Source organism: Carex rostrata, chromosome 3 (assembly GCF_964058835.1).
Source record: "Carex rostrata chromosome 3, lpCarRost1.2, whole genome shotgun sequence".
NCBI classification, from domain to species: Eukaryota; Viridiplantae; Streptophyta; class Magnoliopsida; order Poales; family Cyperaceae; genus Carex; species Carex rostrata.
This window is the reverse complement of record NC_135920.1, coordinates 8,172,058-8,198,673: the sequence shown is the minus strand read 5'-3', so window position 1 is coordinate 8,198,673 and position 26,616 is coordinate 8,172,058. Positions and strand designations below refer to the sequence as shown.

The 26,616-nt window shown below is 34.6% G+C and overlaps 4 protein-coding genes across 6 annotated transcripts; 3 read left to right on the top strand and 1 right to left on the bottom strand.

The window, feature by feature from the left end:
- The first annotated feature begins 236 nt into the window (after positions 1 to 236).
- Positions 237 to 5,031, top strand: LOC144551928 (Transducin/WD40 repeat-like superfamily protein). Its single transcript, XM_078300035.1, has 17 exons — positions 237 to 352; positions 441 to 559; positions 642 to 750; positions 844 to 908; positions 1,012 to 1,050; positions 1,132 to 1,228; positions 1,328 to 1,430; positions 1,667 to 1,730; positions 1,827 to 1,903; positions 2,496 to 2,577; positions 2,714 to 2,793; positions 2,887 to 2,971; positions 3,340 to 3,408; positions 3,897 to 3,964; positions 4,048 to 4,096; positions 4,382 to 4,777; positions 4,870 to 5,031. Exons 1-16 carry the CDS (start codon positions 283 to 285, stop codon positions 4,736 to 4,738), a joined length of 1,533 nt encoding a protein of 510 aa, XP_078156161.1. The 5' UTR covers positions 237 to 282; the 3' UTR covers positions 4,739 to 4,777; positions 4,870 to 5,031.
- A 5,834-nt stretch (positions 5,032 to 10,865) lies between these two features.
- Positions 10,866 to 11,688, top strand: LOC144551926 (oleosin Zm-II-like). The gene has a single exon (XM_078300034.1). It carries the CDS (start codon positions 10,967 to 10,969, stop codon positions 11,438 to 11,440), a length of 474 nt encoding a protein of 157 aa, XP_078156160.1. The 5' UTR covers positions 10,866 to 10,966; the 3' UTR covers positions 11,441 to 11,688.
- Positions 11,689 to 14,916: 3,228 nt separating this feature from the next.
- Positions 14,917 to 19,054, top strand: LOC144551267 (uncharacterized). The gene is made up of 9 exons (XM_078299172.1): positions 14,917 to 15,046; positions 15,890 to 15,970; positions 16,277 to 16,497; positions 16,624 to 16,747; positions 16,849 to 16,911; positions 17,169 to 17,283; positions 17,816 to 18,215; positions 18,389 to 18,478; positions 18,614 to 19,054. Exons 4-9 carry the CDS (start codon positions 16,649 to 16,651, stop codon positions 18,708 to 18,710), a joined length of 864 nt encoding a protein of 287 aa, XP_078155298.1. The 5' UTR covers positions 14,917 to 15,046; positions 15,890 to 15,970; positions 16,277 to 16,497; positions 16,624 to 16,648; the 3' UTR covers positions 18,711 to 19,054.
- Positions 19,055 to 19,746: 692 nt separating this feature from the next.
- Positions 19,747 to 26,116, bottom strand: LOC144551264 (protein DETOXIFICATION 42-like). 3 transcript variants are annotated; one of them, XM_078299165.1, is made up of 13 exons: positions 25,800 to 26,098; positions 25,471 to 25,592; positions 24,181 to 24,390; positions 23,730 to 23,914; positions 22,819 to 22,954; positions 22,282 to 22,378; positions 22,094 to 22,194; positions 21,624 to 21,787; positions 20,909 to 20,980; positions 20,542 to 20,658; positions 20,354 to 20,449; positions 20,132 to 20,253; positions 19,747 to 19,984 (listed from the first exon to the last, which is right to left on the bottom strand). In XM_078299165.1, the coding sequence occupies exons 1-13, from the start codon at positions 25,946 to 25,948 to the stop codon at positions 19,939 to 19,941; spliced, it is 1,617 nt and encodes a 538-aa protein (XP_078155291.1). In that variant the 5' UTR covers positions 25,949 to 26,098; the 3' UTR covers positions 19,747 to 19,938. The 3 variants fall into 3 exon arrangements, with proteins under 3 accessions (XP_078155291.1, XP_078155292.1, XP_078155293.1); XM_078299166.1 differs by lacking the exons at positions 22,094 to 22,194; positions 22,282 to 22,378 and having other exon boundaries at positions 25,800 to 26,099; XM_078299167.1 differs by lacking the exons at positions 19,747 to 19,984; positions 20,132 to 20,253; positions 20,354 to 20,449 and having other exon boundaries at positions 20,847 to 20,980; positions 25,800 to 26,116.
- Between the last annotated feature and the right edge of the window lie 500 nt (positions 26,117 to 26,616).

The following is a 26,616-nucleotide window of genomic DNA, read 5'->3' as shown; positions in this document are numbered from 1 at the left end:
GATTTCAGCAAAAAAAAAAAAGGACAAACTGTTTAACAGAGTACTTTTAGCTTCATGCAGCGCACGAACCATATGCAACGCTAGTCCGTGCGTGCGGTGATTGAAGTCAAAACTACTCTGTTAAAATATTTACCAAAAAAAAAGGCGCTCCATTTCCCGCCACTTCTCTCCAAAATCCCAAATGTTTCCGCTCTTTTCTAATCTTTCATTCTTCCCCAAGACGACTAAACCATAAATATTTCTCTCACAAAGAAAAAAAAAAGAACTACCCTGCTCTCTCTAATGGCGATGCGAATTCGCTCTTCTTCCTTCTTCGGCGATCTCAGCGTTAGAGAGATCTACGGCCTGAAAGGTAATACCTCTCTCTGCTCTCTCTCTCTCTCTCTCTCGCGCGCGCGCTCGCTCTACAACCTCATTATTGTTCAATCTTTTCTGAGCAGTCTCAAGGGCGTTCAAAATATGTGATTACTCATCTGATCTTGGCGGGCGTGGAAATGGGGTGTTGTCTGTGGAGCACCATGGCAGCTTCACCCCGCCTCTTTCTCTTTCCTTTTGCAAGGTCTCTATTTAGATCCAAATATTTCTATAAAAATGCTATTTGTTCTTGCATTTTTAATGATTCACCACACTGATTTTATTAGACTCCAGAAAGTTCTCACCTTCTCGCGGTGTCCGATGAGGATGGCTTTGTTAGTCTCTATGACACTCGAAGGCATCTCCCCTCTTCCACATCCTACAGAGATAAAACAGGTCAATAAGAAGAAAGTTTCAATTGAGGCTAAAAAGAGAGAATCTTGGTGCAAATTTTTTAACGTGATATTTTTTCCTTATTGTTTTTCCCAGACAAAGCTAAAATCAGTGAATGGGTTGCCCATAAGAATGCTATATTTGATTTGTGCTGGATAAAGGTTATCCCGTTTTCCCCTGAACAATTCATTCAATTTAAGTACTGCCTTGAAAACTCAGTATTTTTTTAACACTCTAGGCAATTTTATTTATTTCAACTTTCAGGGTGGAACCCAGATTCTGACAGCCTCTGGCGACCAAACTGTAAGAGACCTAATAATTCCACGAGTCACTTTAATGCAACTACTGGATAACGAGTAAACTGATACTAGCTTGTAAATTCAGGTAAATATATGGAATGTAGAAACAACTAAGCATCTTGGAATATTGGCGGGCCACACAGGGAGTGTAAAATCACTTAGTTACCATGCATCAAATCCTGGTACAAAAAATTTAAAATTCTGTGTCAAATCTCAAACTTACCTCCTCCTTACTAATTGAGTTTTTTTATCCCAAAAATAAATTGTTTTATCTGAAACAGAACTTCTTGTCTCCGGTTCTCGGGATGGCTCTTTTGCAATTTGGGATTTCAGATGCAACTCAAATTTAAAATCATCTCAAAGCCTCAATACAAACCAACTTATGTATGCTCTCTTAATTTTTTTTTTGCCAAATAAGAGCTCCTGTTAACCCTGGCATCCATTTCTTTTTAGATGCTTTTTGAGAGATTTAAACCTACATCTCTCATTATAGAGGCGAGGCCTATCACCTTCTGTGCTAGGCCTATGGTTCTCGTATGCTCTCTGTATCTCCTTTTATGCACTGCAAAAAGGTTCTTAAATTGTAAATTGTGGCTAGTTAAAATTTGGTCATATTTCAGACCTGCAGCTTTGGTTGGACATGCTCACAACACAACCCAGCCAAAGAGAACCAGAAGAGAAAAGGTGTCGTACTATGTAGTACTTTACCGCATCCTTCTTATTATGATATTGGAAACATTCTGTCTGGTTTTGGTATATGATAATGAATATGTTATGTAGATTGCACCAGTAAGCATCACATCAGTTCTTTTCCTCAAGGATGATATCTCAATTGCAAGTGCTGGAGCAGCTGATAGGTTAGTAAAAATCTAGCAATCATGGTCATTTTAAGGTCAACTTGAGCGTGCAAACTCGTATATTAAAGTGGCATGCTTAAACTATGTAGGTGTTTTGCCAGTTTAAACTATATAGATCTTTTTTCCTTTTGTCGAGTATATCACTATTATTTCTATCAAGTTTTGAGTAGAAGTTTTATTTAGAGTGAGGCTACGGTATTATGCATAGTGCGTATTGGTCTGTACTATAGATCAATATCTCTGTTTGCAAAGTTCAAACAGTCGATCTGAACTGTACAACGTGATCTCCATATGAAAATGCACTTGCAAATCAAATTTAACATTTTTTAGAATTTTTTTACTATTTTTCAGATAAGTAGAAAATCACTTGATCTAAATATTCTAGACCATTCAACATGATCCATAGAATGGACCAATCTGTGCTATGCATAGTACCGTAGACTCTCTTGGTTTGTTTATCCACTTGCCAAAATTCCTCCTCCATACATTCTAGTGCTAATCCCAGGAGCAGAAGTAAGACAAATCTTTCCCTTCTGTCACCTCTAGGGAGCACACTAATTATGTCTTAAATTATTTCTTTCTCAAATTTTAGTGCTGTGAAGCTATGGGACACTAGAAAACTTAAATCACCTTTCTTTCAAGCAAGGCCGCAAGGTGAACCACCTACGGTTAAGGTAACCTCTACTGTTCTTCAATCTAAATGCTTTACGACTTTCACTTCTACCATTTGTAATTGCAACTTAATAATACAATGTCGGGGTGATGTGTATTAATTTTATTTATTTACTTTTTTTTGTCTTCCATTTAAAGGAAACACGAAAATATGGCATCTCATGTTTATCTCAAGATAAACATGGTGCATACATTGTAGCTTCATGCATGGATAACAGGTAATACCATCCTAGAACCCATTTCCTGGAGTTCGACAATTTATTTTTTATTTGCACTTTTTGAGGAATCGCCATATTATGAAAATGTTGCAGGATATATCTATACAATACATTGCAATTAGACAAAGGCCCAGCAAAAGTATTCTCTGGAAGTAAAATTGAGTCTTTCTTTGTCAAGGTCAGGAAATTATACACTCATAATTTATTTAGTCGAAAACTTAAAGAGTCCAATCAAAAGCATAAATGCCCAATTGATATAACTTTATTTTTATATAAAGCATCATTAACCTCAATGAAGTGTCGATGTGTCATGAGTGTTTATGAAACATGGCACCTTTGTCATGCATATTTGTTAATGGTAATTTTTTATTTGCAGCTCGTGCAATTAGCCAAGCATACCAAACCCTGATTGTATAATTTAAAACTTAGATCTTTATCTTCGTGGAAGTGTAAACACTAACTGATGATTTTTCTTTATGCCAAAAATTAGGCCATACTATTACAATTATACCTTCTAATTTTCTATACTTATTTTGATTTGTATAGTCAGCAATCAATCCAGAAGGAACCCATATTCTCGGTGGCTCCAGTGATGGCAATGCTTATATGTGGACGGTACTTTATTCCCTTAAATCCCTATTCTTTTTATACCCTGTATAAAATTTGCTTGACTGGAATATACCAGCTGGCAGTTGGTAGAGAAGTTTGGTACTAGCTAGTCTTTACAAAATTTCCTTCAGACTGTAAATCATGTACCAATCTCCACTGTCTACTGGACCTGTACCAGCCTATATCAGATAGAAACCTTTATTGAGGTTGCTTGAGGTTTGTATTGGTATCGATAAACCCTCTCAGGTACATTTATTGACTGAGATTGAGTTGTAGTAATAGTATTAGTCACTGATAGGTGCAGAATCTACCCCTTTTCAGCTAAATTGTATAAAGATGGATATGCATGTAACTTTATTTTTGTTTAATAATTCCTAAGGCTATGTTTGGTAGTGGGATAGCGGTGATAAATTATCCCCTCATCCCTTCACTTTGTTCCGCTTCTGTACATAGCCTGATTAGACGCCTACCTAAACAAAAGTATCTTGTGATAGGTTGACAAGCCTGATCGGGCTGCAATCACCTTAAACGGCCATGAAGGAGAAGTTACAGCTGTTGATTGGTAAAGCAATATACCTTCAAATTAAAGGAATTGTTTTCAATTGCTTCATTCAATGACCCATTGTCTTTGTGTGTATATTCCAGGTGTGTATCAGATGTTGGAAAGATTGCCACATCTGCTGATGACTTCACAGTTAGGCCCTTTCAACATAATTTCTTAACTTTATGAAAATACAAAAGTGCCTTTATTTTTGGGAAATTATGGAAGTAATAACATAAAGGCCTTTCTAATGTAAAGATAGACCACATTTCAACAATGTAGTCTTTTTAAATATATTCGTTGCCGACAATTGTCGACAACCTTAGAAAAAAAAACAATGTAGTCTTGGGTCATGTACCCTTAATTTTTCATACAATTATGCAAAAATAAATAGATACGCAAACACAGGTCTCACTAACAAATTCACTTTTTCCCTAGGTACGGGTATGGAATATGACCAAGAAAAACGAAACCAGCATGTTAACTCCAAACACAGTTAGAAAGAGGATAACAGCACCAAATTTACAAGCCCGGCGACTAGAGTTTACTGACACTACTGATGAACCTGCCACAAGTTTTTCGCAGAAAGATAATAATCCATTCCCCACGCGAAAACAACAAGATGAGCCCTCTTCACCAGGCGAAAGCAAATCATCTGATCTAAGAACACCTGAATCAGTCAAAAAGAGGCCTTTCTTTTTATTTGAAAGCGAAGCAGGTAGTCCTTCATCTGTTCTAAGCCCGCCTCCCTCTTTGAAAAGGAAAACCATAAGGGACTACTTTGCTAACAAGTGATGAAGCCCCAAAGTCTGGACTGTCTCTGTGCTATAACAAGTAAGAAATATTTTTGACCTAATATACATGTCACCTTTTGCAAGCTTCTGATTCTTTCTACGCATTAATTTTTCTTTTACATTTTTTGATAGGTAATAGTGGATGGACAATTGAACAGTTTCAGTGATCAACCTTTTGAAGGTGAAAATTTGGAAATCGGGTTCTCTTCAAATTGATGTAAATTCTACCGGCAGATCGCTATTACTTTATTGGTTTTATATTTATATTCTGCCTACTGGGGTGATCTCACTACCGGGGGGGGGGGGGGGGGGGGGGGTGCTACCTATGTGAATATATAGACGTCAAGCTTGTTATAGCAGCGTTGCATCCATTTTAGCTGTTCAAGATCATACTTGTAGGCAATTATGAAAAAAATGAATGTGTTGGAAAATAAATAGCCTTGTTTTAAAATAAACTTGGAGTTGGTCAGTACAAGAGATCTTGTGGAGAACTCACAAAAGAGCCTTATTTAGTCCCCAATTTATCAGAATTCATAACATACAAGGCCGTATGGATTTGTTTCATTGTTAAATGGCGACAGACAAAAAATCGGACAGGATTGTTAGTAGTGTAACAATATTTTGAACTGGTAAATAAAAATAAGAGAACGGTATTAATATGAAAAAAAATATCTTTGAAATGATGTAAAAGTTATTTGAATTTTTTTTCATTTCAAAATAATACTTGCGAAATGCTAATTTATTACTCTTATAAAGTGTCGAGCTAGTGAAATAGTATTATCTTTTAAAAGAAAATGACACTAAATTAATATATAATGAAATAAGAGTAGAACTCTGGATGTTTAACCTCATTGAGTTTTTTGGATGAGTTTAATTCTAATATTTTATTGGAATAATTTTAGATAACGAATTCAAACTGTTAAAACTTATCTACTTTTATCTACTTTATAAGTGATGTGTTTATATATCAAATTTATAAATTTTCGACTTAATTTAATATAAAGTCATGCAGTCAAATTTTTTATTACAAGTTAATTTAATGTGTTGAATATTTATTATTTTAACCATTTAATTTGATATTATTTTTTATTTTAATTTATAAAATTTAATATGTTAACATATTACTTGAGAATTAGATTAGTTTTAAAGGTTTAAATTCGTTATTCGAAATCTATTCAATAATTTTAAAATTAAACTCACATATATTCGATGTGCTTAAAAATAATCTAGTTTTATCTAGAAATGGTATTATTTTTAAATTGATGTTATCCACACCTATCCATCGAGGAGTCTCGATTCAGGCCCGAATCACAAACAAAGCCCATTAATACTACTCTTGATGCTAGCCTGAATTTTAAATCGGCTGAGATTTAATCTCAAACTGTAAAGTGAGGGTGATCCTCTATAATACCTGAGAGGATACGAATCGCCCTTATAGTGAATTCACATCTTCTCCATTACCTGATAAAGAAATCTTTTATAATTAGTAGATCTGTATCGTTCTTTTTAACTTGGCATGAATCTCAAAGCCAATTAATATTGCTCCCGATGCTAGCCTGAATTCCAAACCGGTTGAAATTTAATCTCAAACCGTAAAGTGATGGTAATCCTCTACAATACCTGAGAGGATACGAATCCCCCTTAGCAAATTCACATGTTCTCAATTACTTAATAAGGAAATCTTTTACAATTAATAGATCTCTACCATTCTTTGTAACTTGGCACGAATCTCAAAGTCCATTAATACGGTTCCTGATGCTAGTCTGAATTCCAAATCAGCTGAGACTTAATCTCAAAGTGAGGGCAATCCTCTACAATACCTGGGAGAATAGAATCCCCGATTAGCGAAAATAAATATGTTGCAATTCTTTGAAATTGTAGGGTCCCTACAATTTTAAATCTCACCATCTATTTTTTGGAAGGTATGAATCTCAAGAGTAGTTATTTTCTCAGCACAAATCTCAAAATAAATAAAAGAGTGAATGTGGAATTGTAGGGTCCCTGCGATTCCAAAGAATCACAACAGATTTATTTCCCCGGTTAGCGGGAATGTGACATCACTCACACATCATTTCACTGAATAAAGTAATATTTTAGAGAACGTGAAGGCACTAATTGAGTCGAGGCAATTTAGAAGACAACAATCACATTCACAAAATTGTTAGGATGAAGAAGTGATAAGCCTCAATTCGATTTGCAAAAGAGCAACTTAAGGAGACTTCGAGAAGTGATAATTAACATTTTTTTTCTTTTTTTTTTAAAAGAGGCTAAAAAGCCCATCCCATTGAAGAAAAGGTTAATTACAATCAAGGCATTGTCTTTGCAGCGCAACAAGACTTAAGCCTGACTGATACTGTCAACAAAAAGCAAAAAGAGGAGCAATCCAACTGGCAACAGATAAGCCAACATACAGAATTAGCTAAACTCCAGAAATAGTCTAAGTTTGAAAGTACTAAGCCACAACACAATAGGCTGGAGTTACTTCTAATAGAGGAGGGTTCAAATGCCTCCATGTTTTTGTGCCTCCATCTTTCTCCATCATTTTCAAAGTTCAAACAGTCGATCCGAACCGTTCAACCTAACCTCCATACTAAAATATGTTTGGAGACCAAATTTTATATTTTTAGGAAATTTTTTACTATTTTTTTAGATAGGTACAAAATCAGTAAATCTGAACCATCTAAAAACAGTATTTTTGTACCTATCTAAAAAAATAGTAAAAAATTTCCTAAAAATATAAAATTTGGTCTCCAAACATATTTTAGTATGGAGGTTAGGTTGAACGGTTCGGATCGACTGTTTGAACTTTGAAAATGATGGAGAAAGATGGAGGCACAAAAACATGGAGGCACAGAAACATGGAGGCATTTGAACCCTCCTCCTTCTAATAACAAAAAGTAAATGTGACACATAAGGTTTCATATAGCATCTGTAGGAACACTGGGAGGCTCCTGGTACACCACCAGCTCCATTCCAAGGGGAATGCATGCTAGGGGATGACATCTTCAATGATGGGCATCCAGTCTTTAGCTGCCTTCCTAGCCTTCTTTTTAGCTCCCCCTACCTAGTACAAAACAGTGTTTTTAATTAGTAAAATAAGAGATCTAGCAGTTTTACAATAGCTATCATTAAAACAACAATCATTCATATATTTCCATAAAATCTAACACACATCACTAAACACTAGGAGAAATCCAGCTTGGTCAGATTTGGATAAGGTGAATGAGAATTGGAATATATCATCCCAATCCCTCCAATCAGGCATGTACTGTTGACTTTTGCCAAGCCAGAACTAGACTTGCTGAGCTAACTGGCATTGAAGGAATAAATGATCCCTAGTTTCTGGTTCAAGGCAAAATTGGCACTGTTGGTTTCCTACCCATTATTTTATCACTAGTGTGTCTTTAGTTAATATCTTTTGGTGCATAACTAACCACATAAAAATCCTAATTTTATGAGGGACTGGTATGGTCCTCCAGATGAGAGGGGTGTAGAGCTAGTACCCCCCTTGTTTTTAATGAAAATATTAGTGGATTAAGTAGTACACTTCCCTGATTGATCCCATCTCTATGTGAGTTTGTCAAATTCAGTAGAAAAGGATACAAAGCTAATGATTTCAAGTAATTCAGACCGTTCTGTTTGATTAACTCCTAGAAGGGTTCTTCTGAACTGAATGATGTTACCTTGTGAAAGTATAATCTCAGGTACCAGGACATTCTGATTAAAGCAGAGTTGGTAAAGATGGGAAAACCTGAAAGCTAGAGTGCAATTTTGGTACTTAAAGTACTGACTCTAGTAATTGCTAGCCAGAAAGATGATTTGAAAACTACAGATCCTATACAGTACTTCATCAGTATGAGGGTTTTCCAAGTACTGTGATACTCAGGATTCATCAACTTCCACCACCATTTCAACAAGAGAGCAATGTTCATGTCTCTAAGATGGAGAACACCCATGCCCCCAAATTGTTTAGCCAGACATTCAATGGACCATTTCATGAGGACATATTTTTTCCTGGTGGGATCACTACCTTGTCAAAGGAACTGTCTCCGAATCTTATTTATCTCATTAAGTATTGTAACTAGTACCCAATAAATAGATAGAGTGTATAGAGGTATAGACGAAAGAACTGCATTAACCAATGTTTAGTACTGGAATACTGCATTAACTAGAAGTGATAATTAACTGATAATTCTCAAGCAACTTTAACACGGTTTGCATCAGGTTAATTAAAAAGAATAAAACATAGCTGTAGTTAACTAGTAAGCATGACCAATCACATTTGGCAGACAAAATCAAGATAACGAAAAAAAAAAGATCCCACCGGTTTATCGCTTACCCTACTAATTGACAACGTTTAAAGCGTATAGCGCATGCAGACTGATAATTCTCAAGCAACTTTAACACGGTTTGCATCAGGTTAATTAAAAAGAATAAAACATAGCTGTAGTTAACTAGTAAGCATGACCAATCACATTTGGCAGACAAAATCAAGATAACGAAAAAAAAAGATCCCACCGGTTTATCGCTTACCCTACTAATTGACAACGTTTAAAGCGTATAGCGCATGCAGACCGTCCGATCCATTCATCAGACGTCCATCCGTTTTACACCTCTATAGCTATCATCCCCATTCCTTGCAGAACTGTTCTCTCATTAGGGTTGCTAATGATTAAGGTTCGGCTCAAACTCGGCTCAGCTCAATGAGAGAAGCAAAATGATTCGGCTCTAACTCGGCACACTTTTAATAGAAAAAAACTCAGCTCGACTCGGCTCGTGAACTCGTGAGCCGACTCATATTACATGTTGAAAAAATGATCATTTAACTATTTTAAAGAAATGATTGAAGTGAAATAGAGATATTATTGTGACTTTAAATTACATATTGAAAAACTTTAATTATTTTTTAAAGAAATGATCCAAAGAAATTTTAAAAAATGATCATTTCTTTAAAATGATTTCAAAATGCCAGCTTATATTATATGTTGAAAAACATTGAAATTTTAAAAATGAAAAATTTGAAATATGAAAATATTTGAAATCTGAAAAAATTTGAAATTTAAAAAAAAATTGAAATTTCAAAAAATTTGAAATTTGGAAAAAGTTCAAATTCCAAATTTTTTCAGATTTCAAATTTTTCATATTTCAAATTTTTCAGATTTCAAATTTTTTCAGATTTCAAATTTTTCAGATTTGAAATTTTTTCAGATTTCAAATTTTTCAGATTTCAAAATTTTTCAGATTTGAAATTTTTTCAGATTTGAAATTTTTTCAGATTTCAAATATTTCAGATTTCAAAATTTTTCAGATTTCAAATTTTTTTTTCAAAATTTTCAGATTTCAAAATTTTTCAGATTTCAAATTTTTCATTTTTCAAATTTCAAAGTTTTCAACTTGTAATATGAGCCGGCATTTTGAAATTATTTTAAAAAAATGATAATTTTTTCAAATTTTCTTTTAGATCATTTATGTAAAAAATAATCGAAGTTTTTCAACATGTAATTTAAAGTCACAAGAATATCTCTATCCAACTTCAATAATTTCTTTAAAATAATTAAATGATCATTTTTTTAACATGTAATATGAGCCGGCTCACGAGCCGACTCGCGAGTCAAGCCAAGTGTTTACATGCGTCGAGTCGAGTCGAGCCGAGCCGAGCTTTTTTCTTTTAAAAGTGAGCTGAGTCGAGTTAGGACATTTTTTAGTTTTGAGTCCAATTCATTATGAAATATTGAACCGCTCAACTCATTAATTCGCAAGCCGGCTCGACTCATTAGCAGCCCTATCTCTCATTCTTTACCCTTCATATTCCAGACTTAGTCTAATACAATACTATTTTATTTTGCTTGAGCATTTTCATTTTCGCAAAAAATAAACATAATATAATAATATATTATCGTGTCTTGGACTGACAATCTGACATCTTGAACATATCGAAACAAATACGCCCAGTTTTGACACCACTGGAGAGCATTTAACTCCTCAATCTCAACAGGTCATAACTCATAAACCACTGTGCGTATCCGTAAACCCTGGACACACTCAAAGTTACCACGTGTCAACTAATCTATATACGTGTCATCTTCACCGCCCTTTATAAACACCTCCTCCACCTTCTCCACCTCTCCAATTACACTCACTCAGAGCTCTCATTTAGACCTCCACATCCATTCTTCTCTCAAAACCAGAAATACAGATTTACTTCCTCAAACTCGATCAATACGAATCAATGGCGGACAGGGGGGAGCACCGCATGACCGGCGGCGTCCGTCCAGTTGAAGGCATGAAAAACCTCCTGCCTGACAAGGGCCCTTCGGCATCCCAAGCCCTCACTGTCGCCACTCTCTTCCCGCTAGGTGGCTTTTTGCTAACTCTAGCAGGTCTTGCTTTGACGGCCTCCGTCATCGGCCTTGTATTAGCCACACCGGTGTTTCTCCTATTCAGTCCCGTGTTGGTACCAGCTGCTCTGCTGATGGGTTTGGCGGTCACCGGGTTCCTGACCTCCGGTGCACTGGGACTGGGTGGGTTTTCATCGCTGACGTGTCTGGCAAATATCGTGCGGGGGCTGTTCCAGAGAACACCGGATTATATGGAGCAGGCAAAGAGGCGCATGGCTGAGGCGGCAGCACAGGCAGGGCAGAAGACAAAGGATGCTGGTGAGGCAATCCAGAGCAAGGCGCAGCAGGTCGCAGGCAGGACTTGAGCGACAATCTGAGATGCATGCAAGTACAAAGGATTCTGGTGTCCTTTATTTTCTTTTTCCTTTTCTTTTTGTGTTGTCTTAATGTTGTTTATGCATGGGGATGGTGGTGTGTAATAATTGATGCGTTGTGTTTATGGTCTGTTCCAAGTGTGGTGTGTTGGAAAGGTGGTGTGAGATAAACTAGTGTTGTGTGCTGTTTAATTTCTTGTGGGTACATTTCGTAATGAATTTCTATTGTTATAAATGAACTTGATCTCTTGCTCGCTATTTTTTGCCTATTATTTTTCTACCATTTTTGGTAGAAAGGGCGTCCGTTGAGCATCCGATCAAATCGGGTTTAGATTTTAACAGAGCAGTACTTGATACAAGAATTAGTTCTGTTGAAGATGATGTAGGTTGAAGATTGTGTTGACAAGTTTTAGATGTTGACAAAAGACTTGTTGCAAATTCTGAAGTTCTGTTAACATGTAATACGAGTCTGGTTTCTAGTTTGCTTGTTATATTTTGTTGGCAGCAGGTCATAGTTTGTTTTGAATGTTTAATTGCTTGAAATGTTTTTTTTTGATGTGTAGGTTATACTAGATATTGCTTATCTTATTTCCTTTTGATTATAAGCTGGTACCAAATATGATATAATGTAACGGTTCTCTATTTAATGAAAATTGGTAGGATGACCCACTATTCTAAAAAAAGAAAAGAAATTCCAAATAGGAAAGAAATTAGACAGGAATCAGTTGATTTTTTTATAAATCGAAAAAAAATATCGGGAAAAGTGGTGTTTCGATTGAAAATTAAAATATAGGTAAAATGGGAACGTTTATCTCGCGTTTTACGGATAACGGACGGTACAAAAATTCCCGTTTGAGTTAATCACCGCTCATTCAAATCGTCTCAGATGCATAAAAAAGAAAAACCCGGTTGTAATAAAGAAAAACGAAAAATCCGATTGGAATAATCGGTCCCGTTTCTATCCTGTCTCAGATGCGAAAAAAGAAGTTTATTAAACTTAATAAAATAGTATCAATCCGAACCAACTCATTAATTCTCTATTGGACTTTGATAGTTTAGACCAATAATAGAAGGAAAATATTTCTTTTCTCATAAGTATATTTTTTTAACATAATTTATCTTTAATATATGCTTTTTTTTATATAAATAAGTTCGTATCATATACTTAAACTTCACAAAGATATATCGGAGGCTAAAAGTCAAAGGGGAGGGAGCTGAACTTATGAATTTTTATTTATACAGTGGTATATCAAATTAAAAATCTAGTAACAAATATATCATTTTGGATTTTGGGAGACTGAACTGCTGAAGTCTCTTTTTGTTTCTCAAGAGATCAACTCTTACTCAAGAGCTAGTTGTATAGGATATCAACTCCCACTCTTTCATAAATCAATTACAATTTAATAAATCGATTCTCAATAATGTCGTTGAGGTTAAGCTTTACTGGTGTTAATAAAACTACAGTATAAAATATAAATTACGGCTATGTTTGGATGTACTGAGAATAGTGCTGTTCCGATTCATCCAAACATACTCAATTGCTATTCGGAACAGCGAGAACAGCGAGAATAGCGCTGTTCTGTTATTCCTACAAAAAAACGGAATAGCAATTGGTGTTCTCTCAAATGTTCAATCTCTCCATCGCTATTTTAAATGTTCAATCCAAATAACATTTTCGCTATTCCGAATAGCACCACATCAACACTGTTTTCATACTCTTTCAAAAATCGCTATTCTCAAATAGTAGCTATTCTAGTTATTCTAGAATACATTCAAATTTACCCTACAAGGCTTGATCTCATCTTCCAATCGGAGGTGTTGGATTCTTCATTATCATTTTCAAAATAACAAAAAAGAAATAGAGCTGGAAACGTCCAGTTTACAACAAATATAAAGGAGCTGGGACAAGATCGTTATCTCGGCCCGTTTTTTTTTTTTTTTTTTTTTGCTTAACGGAGTTACGGTTGGACTAGTAGTAATTAATTCGGATGAGAGTTATTGTACCGTCTGTGAGACGGAATAAACTGTCCCATTTTATCTATATTTTGATTTCCAATCGAAACACCATTTTTTTCCCGATATTTTTATTTTCGATTAATAAAAAAATAGACATGAATCAGGCCAGCTATTTCCTTTTTACTAATTTGCAATAGGCCCAGGACTGATTATAGACTGGCGTAGGTTCGAAGGCCGGATGAAACCGCACCGAACCCAACCCATTTGGTCTGAATCTGATGCGGTAGAGACGGAACGGGTTCTAGATTGTAAGATACGACTGGAAATTTGTGCACACTTTTGAAATCAATATGGGAAAAAGAAATAACTATCGATAAGTTGGCAGTAAAAGCAATTTCTCACAACTCAACATGAGAAAATTGGAAATTTATTATGTTTGCTATAGGTAGGTAAGAGTAAATCTTTATTGAATTAATTAGGAAAATGATTCTAATAACATATGGACCGGTCTTAATATCACATTTCCAGAAAGAAACAAAAATATAATCGCGGTCGTTCTAATAAATTCCATCTGTGTGCTATTTTGAGCAACACTTAGATTATTTAAATGCATAGACTATTTTCTCTCTTCTATAATTATGATAGAAATTTAATAAAAACTTGTATTAAACATGATATTGTAAAAAAAAGTTACCAAATTCAATTTATCCTTTTATTGATTTTTTTTAATTATGATTAAAATGTAATAGAAATTTGATAGATGAAAATTTAATAAAAATTTGTATCAAATATGTAAAATTAAATATTATGAAAAAATGACTTGGATTTTTTTTTTATGATGACACTGTTATTTAGAAAGTTGAATAGAGTTGAATTAAATAAATCAAGTCAGTGTTTCGTAAATTGAACGAATTAAACAAAAAATAACAAGTAATTTTAAAAAATAAGTTGAATAAATTTATTGTAAATAATAATAAAAATTGACTATTCTAAAAATAATAATTTTATTTATGATTAGATGTCAATTTAACATCACATAATAAATTTTGTTCATATCTACTAACATAAATATTTTTATTGATATTCTGAGTGTATTATAATATAAAAAAGTAAAATATAATATTTAAAATAAAGTATTTTTTAATTAGATATTTTAATTTGCAAATTACTTTTTAATCTAATATGAAAAAAAAATATTGTGTAGGTGGTTGCTACTAAATTTGATAAAAGATATAAAAACTTTCTTTGTGTTCTGCATTTAGCTTTTAAATAATAGTGTCACTATAAATAAAAATAATAAATTAAATTATTCCCTCATTCAGTTTCCTTTAATATTCAACAGTTTCCTTTTATAGTATTTAATATAATTTTGTATTAAAATTTCTAACGAAACATGTACGTTATAAATGAAACTTGAAAAAAATAGACAAACTTGGAGAAACACCACCTTCCCGAAACAGCCTCTTTCTCCTATAAAATACATAACGCTCTGCCCACACATTACTCGTTACGGAAGATTTCTCCCTCAAACGCGAGAAGAATTCTCGTTTTATCGGGCGACGGGAGCGGAGGGGAAGCTTTTGTTCCACCCTCGTGTTCGTTCCTGGCGGAGCAAAATCGGCACGACGGAGATCTGATTAGGTTTCTTTTGACTTCTCCTCCTTACTTAACTGATTTTACGCAGTTTCTTCAAAATTCGATTTTATTTTCCTCTCCAAATGCATTTTTTTTTGAGGTAAAACCCGTACGCTTGCATTAATAATTTCAAAATGATACATAGTAGTTCAAACAAAAATAAACCAAAGCAGCTACCTTACGTTACAAATTAAAAGACCTAGTAAAACATCAGACTATGAAATTAAAAAAGCTGGTTATGATTTTTTTTCTTTTCGTCTCTAACTGCAATTCTAGTTTTATGGGTTCAATGGCATTTGTAGTGAATTAGAAGCTGGTTATGATTTTTTTTTTTTTTTTTTCATAATCTCTGTGAATGAATTTCCCACCCATAAAAGTCGGTCACAAACAAACTAGAAGCAAGAATCGGTATAAATGCTTTTGGGCGGTGGGGTTTGGTAAATTGCTCAATAATTGGATCGTGGCTGCCAGTTGATTATTTAAGCCATGGTAGCACCAAACAATGGTTTGACTATTGCGTGCTATGAGAGAAGGTGAAGGTCCTAAGTTTAAGTAACCCCCTTTGCTCCATCTCTGTCTAGGGTTATAATTTATTTATGTCTATGATGAGGAATAGCTTGTTACTACTTTCTGGTTCATATTAGACAATTAAGAATAGTGTCATTTAGTTTAAAATTAAGGGAGATAGGGGAGAGTATGGAAATGGAACTAGACAAATTCAGAATAAATTTAGTATTAGTAATTAAATTTTAATATAACAACTCCTATATATGGGAAGATTTTATTAGAATCCATTCTTTATTCCAATATCCAATAATATGTTTTCAAAATGCATTTCCCTTTTTTCAGGAGTGAGGCCATATTCCAGCCATTTTAATCTGCTACATCATTGAGTGAAATTACACAAAGATGAGGGATCGGTGCAATAATGTAGGTTATTTTTATTCTGAAAATACTTCTTCTTTTAGACTTTTGATGATTTACCTGTCTAATCTGGACGCAGTGCTTATCAGCCGGGAAGCCCTTCTGAAAATGAGTTATCAATAACTATAAGGAGTCTAACTGTGGGGTTTAGCCGGTACAATTGTTTGGGATTATTTGTTCAATTGACTAAAATAAGATGTAGGATGTGAGACATTAAATTGGGATAAATCAAGGTAGAAATTTGGGTTAAATAAGTTATCAAAATGTTGGTTAATATTGGATTGAACTTACCAAATTTTTTTTTTATTATAGGATTATTACGATGACGAAGAGGGATATGTTGATGAATACGGAGAAGGGGAAGAACAGGAAGAGGTTAGAGAACCACCAAAACCAATAAAAGGAGAAAAATATTTTCTTAGCATCAGAGAGAAGCTGAAGGAAAAATTTCGATGAAAACTGTTGAAGGAGACGGGCTCCACTTTTGGTCGTTCTGCCTTACATGAGACTCCAAAGACCTCATCTCAGGACAAGTATGTTTATTTTTTTTAAAGCCCACCTCCCTTATTTTCTTTTTCATTTATTATGCAACGTACAGGTGAAATTGTATATCTATTGGAGTTGTTTTACTAAAATAAATCTCATTTTTATATAAACAGATTTGGGTCCTTTTTTGGACCTTCAATGCCCGGAATTGCCCCACGCGTCATTGAAGAAGTCAAGTCCTTCCAGCAGAATGGGTATCTGCATTCTTCTTCTAAATCTTCAGGCTCTTCTACTACTGTATGTGTTCCTGCCACAAAATGTTATTGTTATTATTGAGGTTTTAATTTAATTACATGGGTTCTCAAAGCCTGGTCACAAACTTAAACTTTTTACTGTAGAAAGGGGCTGCTCCAATGTCCTCAAGATCTAAGTCCTCGAATGGACCTAAGACAGTCAACGAGGTATAGCTTATAGTTTTCCTTTATCTACTTTTCGTACGTTTTTGGGTGAGAAAATATTATTTCATCAGGATCTTTTGATCTCAAGTTTATGATGATGGATGTTTCTAGTAAACGAGTAATGCGTCATTCTCATTGCTTCTATACTTTTGAATTCCAATTGCACAACTTTGTGAGGTAGTTTTTGGATCTTATAATGAAGGGCATATTGCTAATATGTAAATTGGTATATCTCAATTTTGAGGGAATATTGCTTTCAGGTCAAAAGGAAGGCTGAGATTTTGAAAGACAATAGAGACTACACGTTTTTGTTCTCAGATGATGCTGAGGCACCACACAAGCTCTCCACCAAAAACTGTTCGCAAATAAAATTTGGTATGTTTGGCTTCTTTGTCTTCAGTCCCGACTGAAGATTATCTTTGGTAACATCTCAGCACTCTGTAGAAAGATTTCAAGGGGGTGGGTACGATAGGTTTTTGCAATTGCATTGAGTTGGTTTTTGGTTGGTCAAATCATTGTCAGGTCAATTTTGCCCTTTTCTTTTTTTTTCTTTGGTTGTTTAGAATTTGAGGATTGGGTCTGTACAGTTCTGGGTTGTCCTGTCTCTGACCAGCCAAGTACAACATTAGTACGAGTGTTAGCATTTGGGTCAATGTTATTTTTTGCGGGCATTTTGAGTTGAAAGGTACCCTTAAATCCCTGAAACAACGTATCTGAAAATTCAATCCATAGTACTTCTCATAGAAAATCAAAGTTGATTTTGTGCGGGGGTCCAGTATAATAACTAGTACTTGACCTGGTAGCTCCTAATCTGGGTTTGAGTTGGGGCCAAACAAACAGTCAAGCACATCCTTTGTTTCTTTCATGGATGCATACTCAATACTAATTTCTTCTCTTCATGTCAAAGTTCCTTCTACATCCCAGCCATCATCAGCTAAGCACATCAAAGAACCATCAAGAGGTGATCTGACAGGACCCAATGGCATCTCTGCACCCTCCTCAGCTAAGCACATCAAGGAACCATCAAGAGGCCATCTGAAAGGGACCAACAACAGCACCACAGGCACCTCTACCCAGAGACAATCTCATCAACAGCATCACAGGATGGGCAGTACAACCGCAGGCACCTCTACCCAGAGACGTTCGCAGCAACAGATTGAGCGACAGGGCACCACCAGACAACCTCTGCCTCAATCCAACCGGCCAAAACCCATCTCAAATGGGTCTCACCGTCCCAGCCCCAGTACTGGTGCAAAGAGACCACCCTTTGATGATAATGCTATTGACATGATACGCAAAATGTTCAAGTACGTACCACCTGTTAATATGTAGTTGTGGTGTTGAAAAATCATATTATTGGTATTTAAACATAATTAATTCTTTTACCCCATTCATTGTCAGTATTAGTAAACTACTGCTAAATGCTGCTGCTGTTTGTTGTCGGTACAATTATATATAAATTGATTGTTTTTTTGTGCAGGTATAACCCTAAAAGATGGGCTGGGGTGGATGAGGATGACAGCGATATGGAAGTAGGATTTGATGTTATTCAGAAAGAGGAACGGAGAAGGTACATATATTTCGTCTATAAATTTTGTTTATCCTTTATATTTATAGCAATTAATTGGCTGGAGGATCATATTGGTAATAAGTAATAACTAACAATATTTCGAAGCCACGAGCACTAATGTTGCCTTTGTTTCAGCTCTAAAATTGGAAAAAAGGAAGATGAGGAGCAGTTGCGCCTCATTGAGGAGGAGGAAAAGAGAGATCGCATGAGAAAAAGACAAAAATTGAGATAACATGTTAGAATTAGTGGAATTGGGGATGACAATTGGAGGAGAGATTGTGAAGGAGATAGGCATGGGCAGTACCAATGCGAAAATGAGCGGGCTTCTGTTTGGGCTTTTAGCCATTACAAAAGAATTTCTGGGAAATGGGCCGAGACATGGAGATTCCAATGGGGGAGAAAGCTACAGAAGCTGAAGAAAGGGGTCCACGCACGGTACCGGTGTATTCTCTCAGTTTCTGGTGAACTGGAGAAGAAGGAAGAAAGCCAATAATAGAGGAGACGATAAAAGTACTGGAGAAGAGTCGAAGAGGAGAATCAAACCGTTAAAGAGAATCACCATATTTATTATCCTAGGAACTAAATTTTGGACTTATACTGTTTTACTTTATAGTAATTCTGTAATTTATAGTAATTCTGTAATTAGGGTAGTAGGAGGCCGATAAAAGGCGTAAACTGGCTTGTCCAAGGGGGTATCATTGTATTTGTATCTGAACTTGAAACCTTTTATCAGTTTTATTAGCAATTTAATCCCTATTATTCCCAGTTTCCAATTTCTTTCAATTACTCCATTAACTAAATCCAAAATTTGTACTTGGAGTTTATCTTTCTTTTTCATAACATATAAAGGAGAAATAATTAATAAATCATTGGCAGAGTGCAATTTCTTTTTATTTGAATATAGAGGTTTAATTTTTGATGCTCAAAATGACTGTGGTGTGTGTGCGCGCGCGTTGAATTTAAATTTGTTGTTTGAAGTTATTTTGATAGATTTTGAAGTTAAACTCAAAAAAAGAAAAAAAGATACATATGAGCTCGTTTACGGGTAATGAGAACGCACGAGAAATCCAGCATATATCATTAATCATTAAATAGGCAAGTTTTCTTACAAAGTATGATATTTTGCAACATGTGCCACTTTTTAATGGTGTCGAATCTAGGATGGTTTTGTCGGACTGTGCCAATTCTCAATTAATTAAGCAAATATAGTTAATTAGAATCCAGTGGAGGTGGGACAGGGAGATACGAACTACAAATATCCTCTAGTAAGAAAAAGAAATTTACCATTTTATTTGAACTAAAAGCACGATTGTATCCTTGGTATTGCATACTTTAATTTCTTTCCAATTGATACTACAGACATCACGGAGCTTTTATATATAATAGACTAATAGTAGATAGTATTAGCTATCTGTTTATAGCTGTTGCATTTTGTGGAACTAAAAAGAGGAGACGTCTCTTCAAATTTTTCTTAAGAAAATCCATGGCCCTCTTGCTGCTCCCATCCTGTAAAAGAGATATAGAGTGTTTTATTATTGAAGTTAAATCTGACATTATGATTAAACCTACATATGTTGTAAGCTAGAAACAGTCCAATGAGAATTTTGACCAATTTTTTTTTTTCCTGAACTGAAGGACCAATTAAGCTATTACCTCCAGGTACTTGCAAGAGTCCTTAATATCATGTAGACTGTTAGTCCAAACCATATTCCAATAAAACCCCAATAGGTAGAAAGATATATCAGGCAAGGGATGCTGGCAATGGCTACAAAAACCTACAATGAATAGCAGAAAGAAAAAAAAATATATATATATTATTTATCTCATTAAGTGAGGAACTTATAATTTTAAATGGAATGATTCTAAAAATGTCACCATAGAATATGCACAATATCTGTAATCAGACGCTCCAAAATTGATTCCATCAAATACAAAGGCCAATGAGTTAATCGTTTGCATACCCGCAACAAACTGAAACAAAAGAGAAAGATGTTCAAATGTTTTCTTAATTAAGAAAGAAGATGATACATTTTTTTTAGTGTGAAACAAATAGTCAAAATTACCGGAATGCCCCTGTGGATCACACTTAGTACCCTTTTATCTTTTGTGAAAATTACTGACCCAAACTCCATTGCAACCCCAAGAAATACTGTTAGTGCCATTCCAAGTATAATGCTTAGCTGCACGTTGAATTCAATCAGATATCAATTTGCTTATACAAAGATATTGAGCAGAATTACCAGCATTGGTATTTACTGGTACCTGGGCTAGCTGATAACATAAGAGCAAAAAAAATAAAATAAAATAAAATAAAAATAAAATATTGCAAAGAAAACCTGAGACAATAAAAATTTAAACTGCCATTTGCCTTAAAAGTACCAGATATAACTGGTATGAACTGTAACGAAGTGATTTTGGGGACTCCCTTACCTGCAATACACGAGCGGTGACACCAATGATTTTATTATGATCCTTTCTTGGAAAGGCTCCAGCTAGTATTGCCTACAAAAATATTAAAACAAAAAATAAATAAATAGTTCAAACTGAGGCAAACTATTCTCTGAATTTGGATTGTACATAGGCAGGCTTTGAACTAGAAAATGTGCTGAACAATTCTAATTTTTTTGTTTGTTTGTTACTTTTTTTGTTATGTTTTTTGTCTTTTGTTCTAGGAGAAAAACTAGGTCTTATGGTGGTGCTGTGACTAGCCACCCTGTACACCAATTTCTGGTACAGTAATTCACAGTTGTGCACGAAACTGTCTTTTTTGAGAATGCTGACAGAGCCTGTGCATGAAACTGTCAAGATGTGAATTAGGATTTGTGCTATCTTTGAAATTCTAATGTGCATCTCAGTCTCAGATTGAAATGTTTCTCTTGGTGATTTCTTTCCCTAGCTAACACATCTCTACTTTACTTCATCTATTTTGGAAAGTCTGTATTTGGTATTAAACAGAATATAGATATCGTATTGTGGTAGTAGATATTCTTCTATAAGAATATGTTGTAATTCATATATGTATAAGTCAGGGCATTGTCTTTGTGTAATAGAAAACTTTTGATAGTAATTATTATTTTTAAGTTTCAATTCTATCTAAATCTTGTCAAAAATTCTGTCGGAAACAATTTAAGATATAAGGTATGACCTGTCCAGCAACAGCTAATCCATCAGCAAGAAGAGATGTAGCTAGCCACAGTTGCAAACAGATTTGAAATGCAGCCATGACATCTGGGCCATGGTGTGCAGCTAAAGACGCCGCTAGAGTCACACAACATGTCACTGCTATGACCCTTGCCAATAGTAATGTTCCTATATGTAAAATAGAGAAAATATTTTGGAAATGCATTCTCTTTACCAAGTTCATACAACTTAAAAATTGGCCATAGTTACTCAAAAGAGTAAAGCAAGCACATTACAGGGGAATTCAACACCAAACAAACTAAGAATAAAACAAGTGAAATGTAACAGGGTCTAGAAGCTGGTCTGACTGGTCTAAATAGGTAAGTTTTTTACCGGCGAATATTTTTTTGGAAGTTGTTGTTATCATCCAAATATCTGAGTACTACTGTATGATAATTTATTAAGCATCAGTATGCAGAGTTCAGAACTAATTACCACATTTCAGGAACCGACTAAAAGAAAGAGCTTTAAAACTTGGTGGCATGATGTCAACTTGTTGAAGCAGCCCGTAAAGTAATATCATTGTTATAAGATACCTAAATATTAATGACCCGATTAATATTTATATCTGTGAAACTATAGATAAAAGGAGATGAAAATTAGACGTATAAAAGGGAACTTACTGAGAAACTACATGGGCAATTGCAGCACCACCAACTCCAAAGTGAAAAACAAATATCATAATCGGGTCTAATATAATGTTGGCTAGATCTCCAATAACTAAAATAAATACTCTTTTTAATTAGATTTGATCGACATTATAGAACAGATAAGTCAATCAATGTAGAATGAGGCACATATTACATTGTAAGAGCCATCGTAATTTTTTTGTTCTTTGTTTAGTAACAGGAGCGGATCCAGGATTTTTGCCGGGGGGGGGGGGGCAAAAAAAATACCGAATCGGATTTAAATCCATTAACTAACTGGGTGCTCAATAAAAAAAAAATGCTTTGACTTATATTTTCCAATGCTCTGATTTGTAATTTCTGATGCTTTAACTTATAATTCTAATTACCAATCATAATTCAAGAAATTTATTTTAATTTTAATACTAAATTTAACCTGAATTACAAATCAAATATCTAGAAGGGGGCAACCGATTGCTAACACATAAATAATCAATACTGACATGATACCACATGAGGGTTTATAGTACATACCAGTAGCATATAACGGGGTTTTGGTGTCCTTGAAACCACGAAAAACACCTTGCATGGCTAGATTTAAGAGTACTGCTGGAGCACCGATCGATCTCAAGGTTAGGTAACGAAATGCTGACGGCAGCATGGGGGAACCCTGTAAAAGAGGCAACATGTACCATGAGCTTAACTAATTCTACCAAAATTAATTTAAGAGTTCTAATTACTAGAAAAATATTTTTTGCTGCAAATCAAGCATTCCCAAAATAGCTCAAGTATATCTTCCTATCTGGACAGTATATCTTTTAGGTGTGTTATAGCTTTTTAGTATGTTTGGACAAAAGAAAGTATACTAGCATATTAACAGTGAGGATATGGTACTTCGCATAGTACATAATGGTCTGTGCTATGGATCAATATCTCCGTATACAAAATTCAGACAATCGATCTGAACTGTTCAACATGATCTTCATATAAAAATGAACTTGGAGACCAAATTTTTCATTTTTTTAGATTTTTTTTTACTTTTTTTTAGACAGACAGAAAATCACCTGATCTAAAGATTTTGAACCATCCATAAATAGTGATTTTATACCTAATTAAAAATTAGTAAAAGAACTCTAAAAAATGTAAATTTGGTCTCCAAGTACATTTTTCATATGGAGATCATGTTGAGCGGTTCGGATCTACTGTTTGGATTTTTAAAATGGAGATATGGATCCATAGCACGGACTGATCCGTTCTTTGCAAAGTACCATAGCCTTAGTCAGCATATTAAAACATTACAAGGTATACTATATGTACTTAAAGAAAATATACTAGATTAAATTGGGTATACTGGCGGCAGTTTGAAGATTTTCCTTTTCTCCAACTTATCCATACACTTTTGACAAATGACAATCCTTATACTATGTAAATATATTATTACTTACAGATTTAACCCCCATAACGTTCAGGACCAATTTAGCAGAGTAAGCCAAAGTTATAGCCTGAAGAAGCCCCAGTACAGCACCTACAATCAATGCTGAAGATACAGATGGTATATACTTTCTCTTACGTACGTCTCCTGTTGTGCATTTGTTAGTAAAAATTCTGTACCACCACGCCTTCTTCAATTCTGAGAAGGAAAATTTGAGGGTTTATAAATAAAACACATAACTGATAAGCTAAAAACATGATCATATTTTTTTCTCAAACAATGTTTGAAATCATTCATTATATGTGGGGGCATGTGAGCCCTCCTCATTTAATTAAAAGGTTTAGAGAAGGCCCTGATCAATATTCTTTATGTCATCCATTAATTACTGATACTGAACAAACCACCAAAACAAAGAGAAAATATAGGTCATGTTATTAAAATCCAATGGTACAAATTAATCTCACCACTATCTGAAGGAGACAACTCTTCAGCGCCTAGGGGAGGTGGAGCTTTCTCCAAATCTTTCATTTTCTCTTTGTCGACTGGATCGGAAATGATAGCATCCTCCTCTGCTACAAACGATGTGGTGACGCTTACAAGAGGATAGATACACACTTTTGACACTTGATTATATATTGCAATAGAAATCCCTACCCCTGCAATCTCCGCCGACCCTGTTACATTTTTTGCAAAAGTCATATATGACAAAGGTGAAATGCTAGAGTATTTCTATCGATCGGTCATATAGGCTTGGGTCAGATATCAAGTTGCTTTGATTTTTATTATGTAGAGGATACCTTGTATAAATAAAATAAAATGTGCAATCAAAGCTATTTCTCGATCAATAGAAGTCCGAGAAAGTAAATGGTGAAGGATGGGATAGGTTTATGATATGTCAAAAACAGGTCTGATTATGTCGATTCCTAATTATAAATAGAATTCTAGAACGTAAGGATCCATATGTCAAAACAATATCTATTTACATACGCTAGATTGGTCCCTTCCCATTCTTATAATAACTCATATTTTTTTGTTTGCTTTTAGTTTCTTGGGTTGTTTCATATTCTCAACTTTTGGTTAGTATAAAGTATCATATATATCCTGATTGGAATACAACCATATGCAAGATTTTAACTGATTCAAAAAATCCATTAAGTCCATATGTGAGGAGAGAAGTAAAATTGGGCATACATTTGTGATCATGTAGCAGAGAGGACTTCATGCACTCAGATGAGTATCTGACCGCACAAAGTGAGGTTTGCATTTTTCCAAATATTCGAACACTTAAAAAGCCGGGATAGGCAAAAAAAAAACCTTAATAGCTGAACTGTAAAGTAACAATATATTGTTTCCCGTATAAATATCTACTACAGAAGGAATTGTTGATACATATTTTCTCAGCTATGCACAGTAACCAAGTAGCATGTTGTTCAAACAGGCGGCTATCCAAGTACCAATAGGTTCTGTTGAAGGTATTAACCGTACATCACAAAACATGACCTATTGATTTGTATGATCATCGAACAAAATTTGTAACATAATATAAGCACAGCATTACATAAGCAGTGATTGAAGGGATGTCAGGAACATAACATAATCCATAAACAAGACACAATAATATACATGACTAAGAAAAACAAAATATTACTGCATAAGATTTATGATATGCAATAAATGAACTGCGTTTCTTTTTTTCTTTGAAAATTTATAAGAAACAGTGAATGATTTTGTGAAACAAAGTGAAGACAACAGACCTAATCGACCAATAAATGCCGTGTCAATAATGGAGGCAAGTGGATCTGCAGCAAGTGCCAAAGAAGCAGGTACCGCTATTCGCAAGATCTCCATGCCAAGATCATCTAGCCTCAACACATTTCTACAAATCAAGGTAAAGACAAGCAAATTATTAGCCTACAGAATACGATATCCATAATATTCTTGATGAGGCGATTATTTTCATATTTTGATTTTATGAGAGTGCATATTCAAGATCTCTTTTGCAAGTCATGCTAATACTCCATTTGAGTTACTACATCATTTTCACAAATTGATCTAAACACAATTTTTCTTACTTTTTAATTACCTTATATTCAAAACGAAAAGAAAAAGGCCGGTATTCTTTGGTATGTGTAGAATCTGTATTGTTGGCTTAACCTCCTTAGTAGCATCTTCACACTCTAATCCCTCCTTTCTTATGGTATTGGTATCTATAGGTTCGATAGAGGTATCCATTAGTATATTTGAATCGCCAAACTTCCAATACCTTTCTCATTAGTTGAAACTCACAAATTATATGGTGAAAGCTCTCTACAATTTTGGGCACCTTAATTACAAAGAGAAGAGACTAAATACTTGAGTAAATATAGAGAAAGGATAAGAGGTCTAGTTTTGTTGTTTAACCGATAACACCTTCACCAAATCTGTTGTCCTTAGTTGTTTGAAATGACAACATGACTACTTGCTTGTACCGGTATCTCGTCTTTTCTTTCCATATGTGATTGTTACTAATCTATATTCCAAGCAAAAGGGGGCATCTATCAAAATGACAGATTAAAATCATCAACAAAAAGAAATGAGGAAATAAATGTGATCAATGTGACAACATCTTCCAAACATGATTCCTTTTTTTAAAAAAAAAAAAAAAAAAAGATTGAACAGGGTAAAGTCTCAATCCCTTTTGTGTCAATGATAATTGACCTATCAATATTCCACATTGTCAGGTACTTTTGCCCCATAATCCATCAGGCTTTTGCGTATGTTTAGTTACTCGTAAACTAGCTGAGTTATCATAAGTTTTTTGAGGAAAAACAGGGGTAAAGCCCTTGTTTGATTATATTAATTGAGTGCTCACAAGTTGTTTGTAACGTACAGGTAAATTTTTGAAAAATAGCTCATGAAAT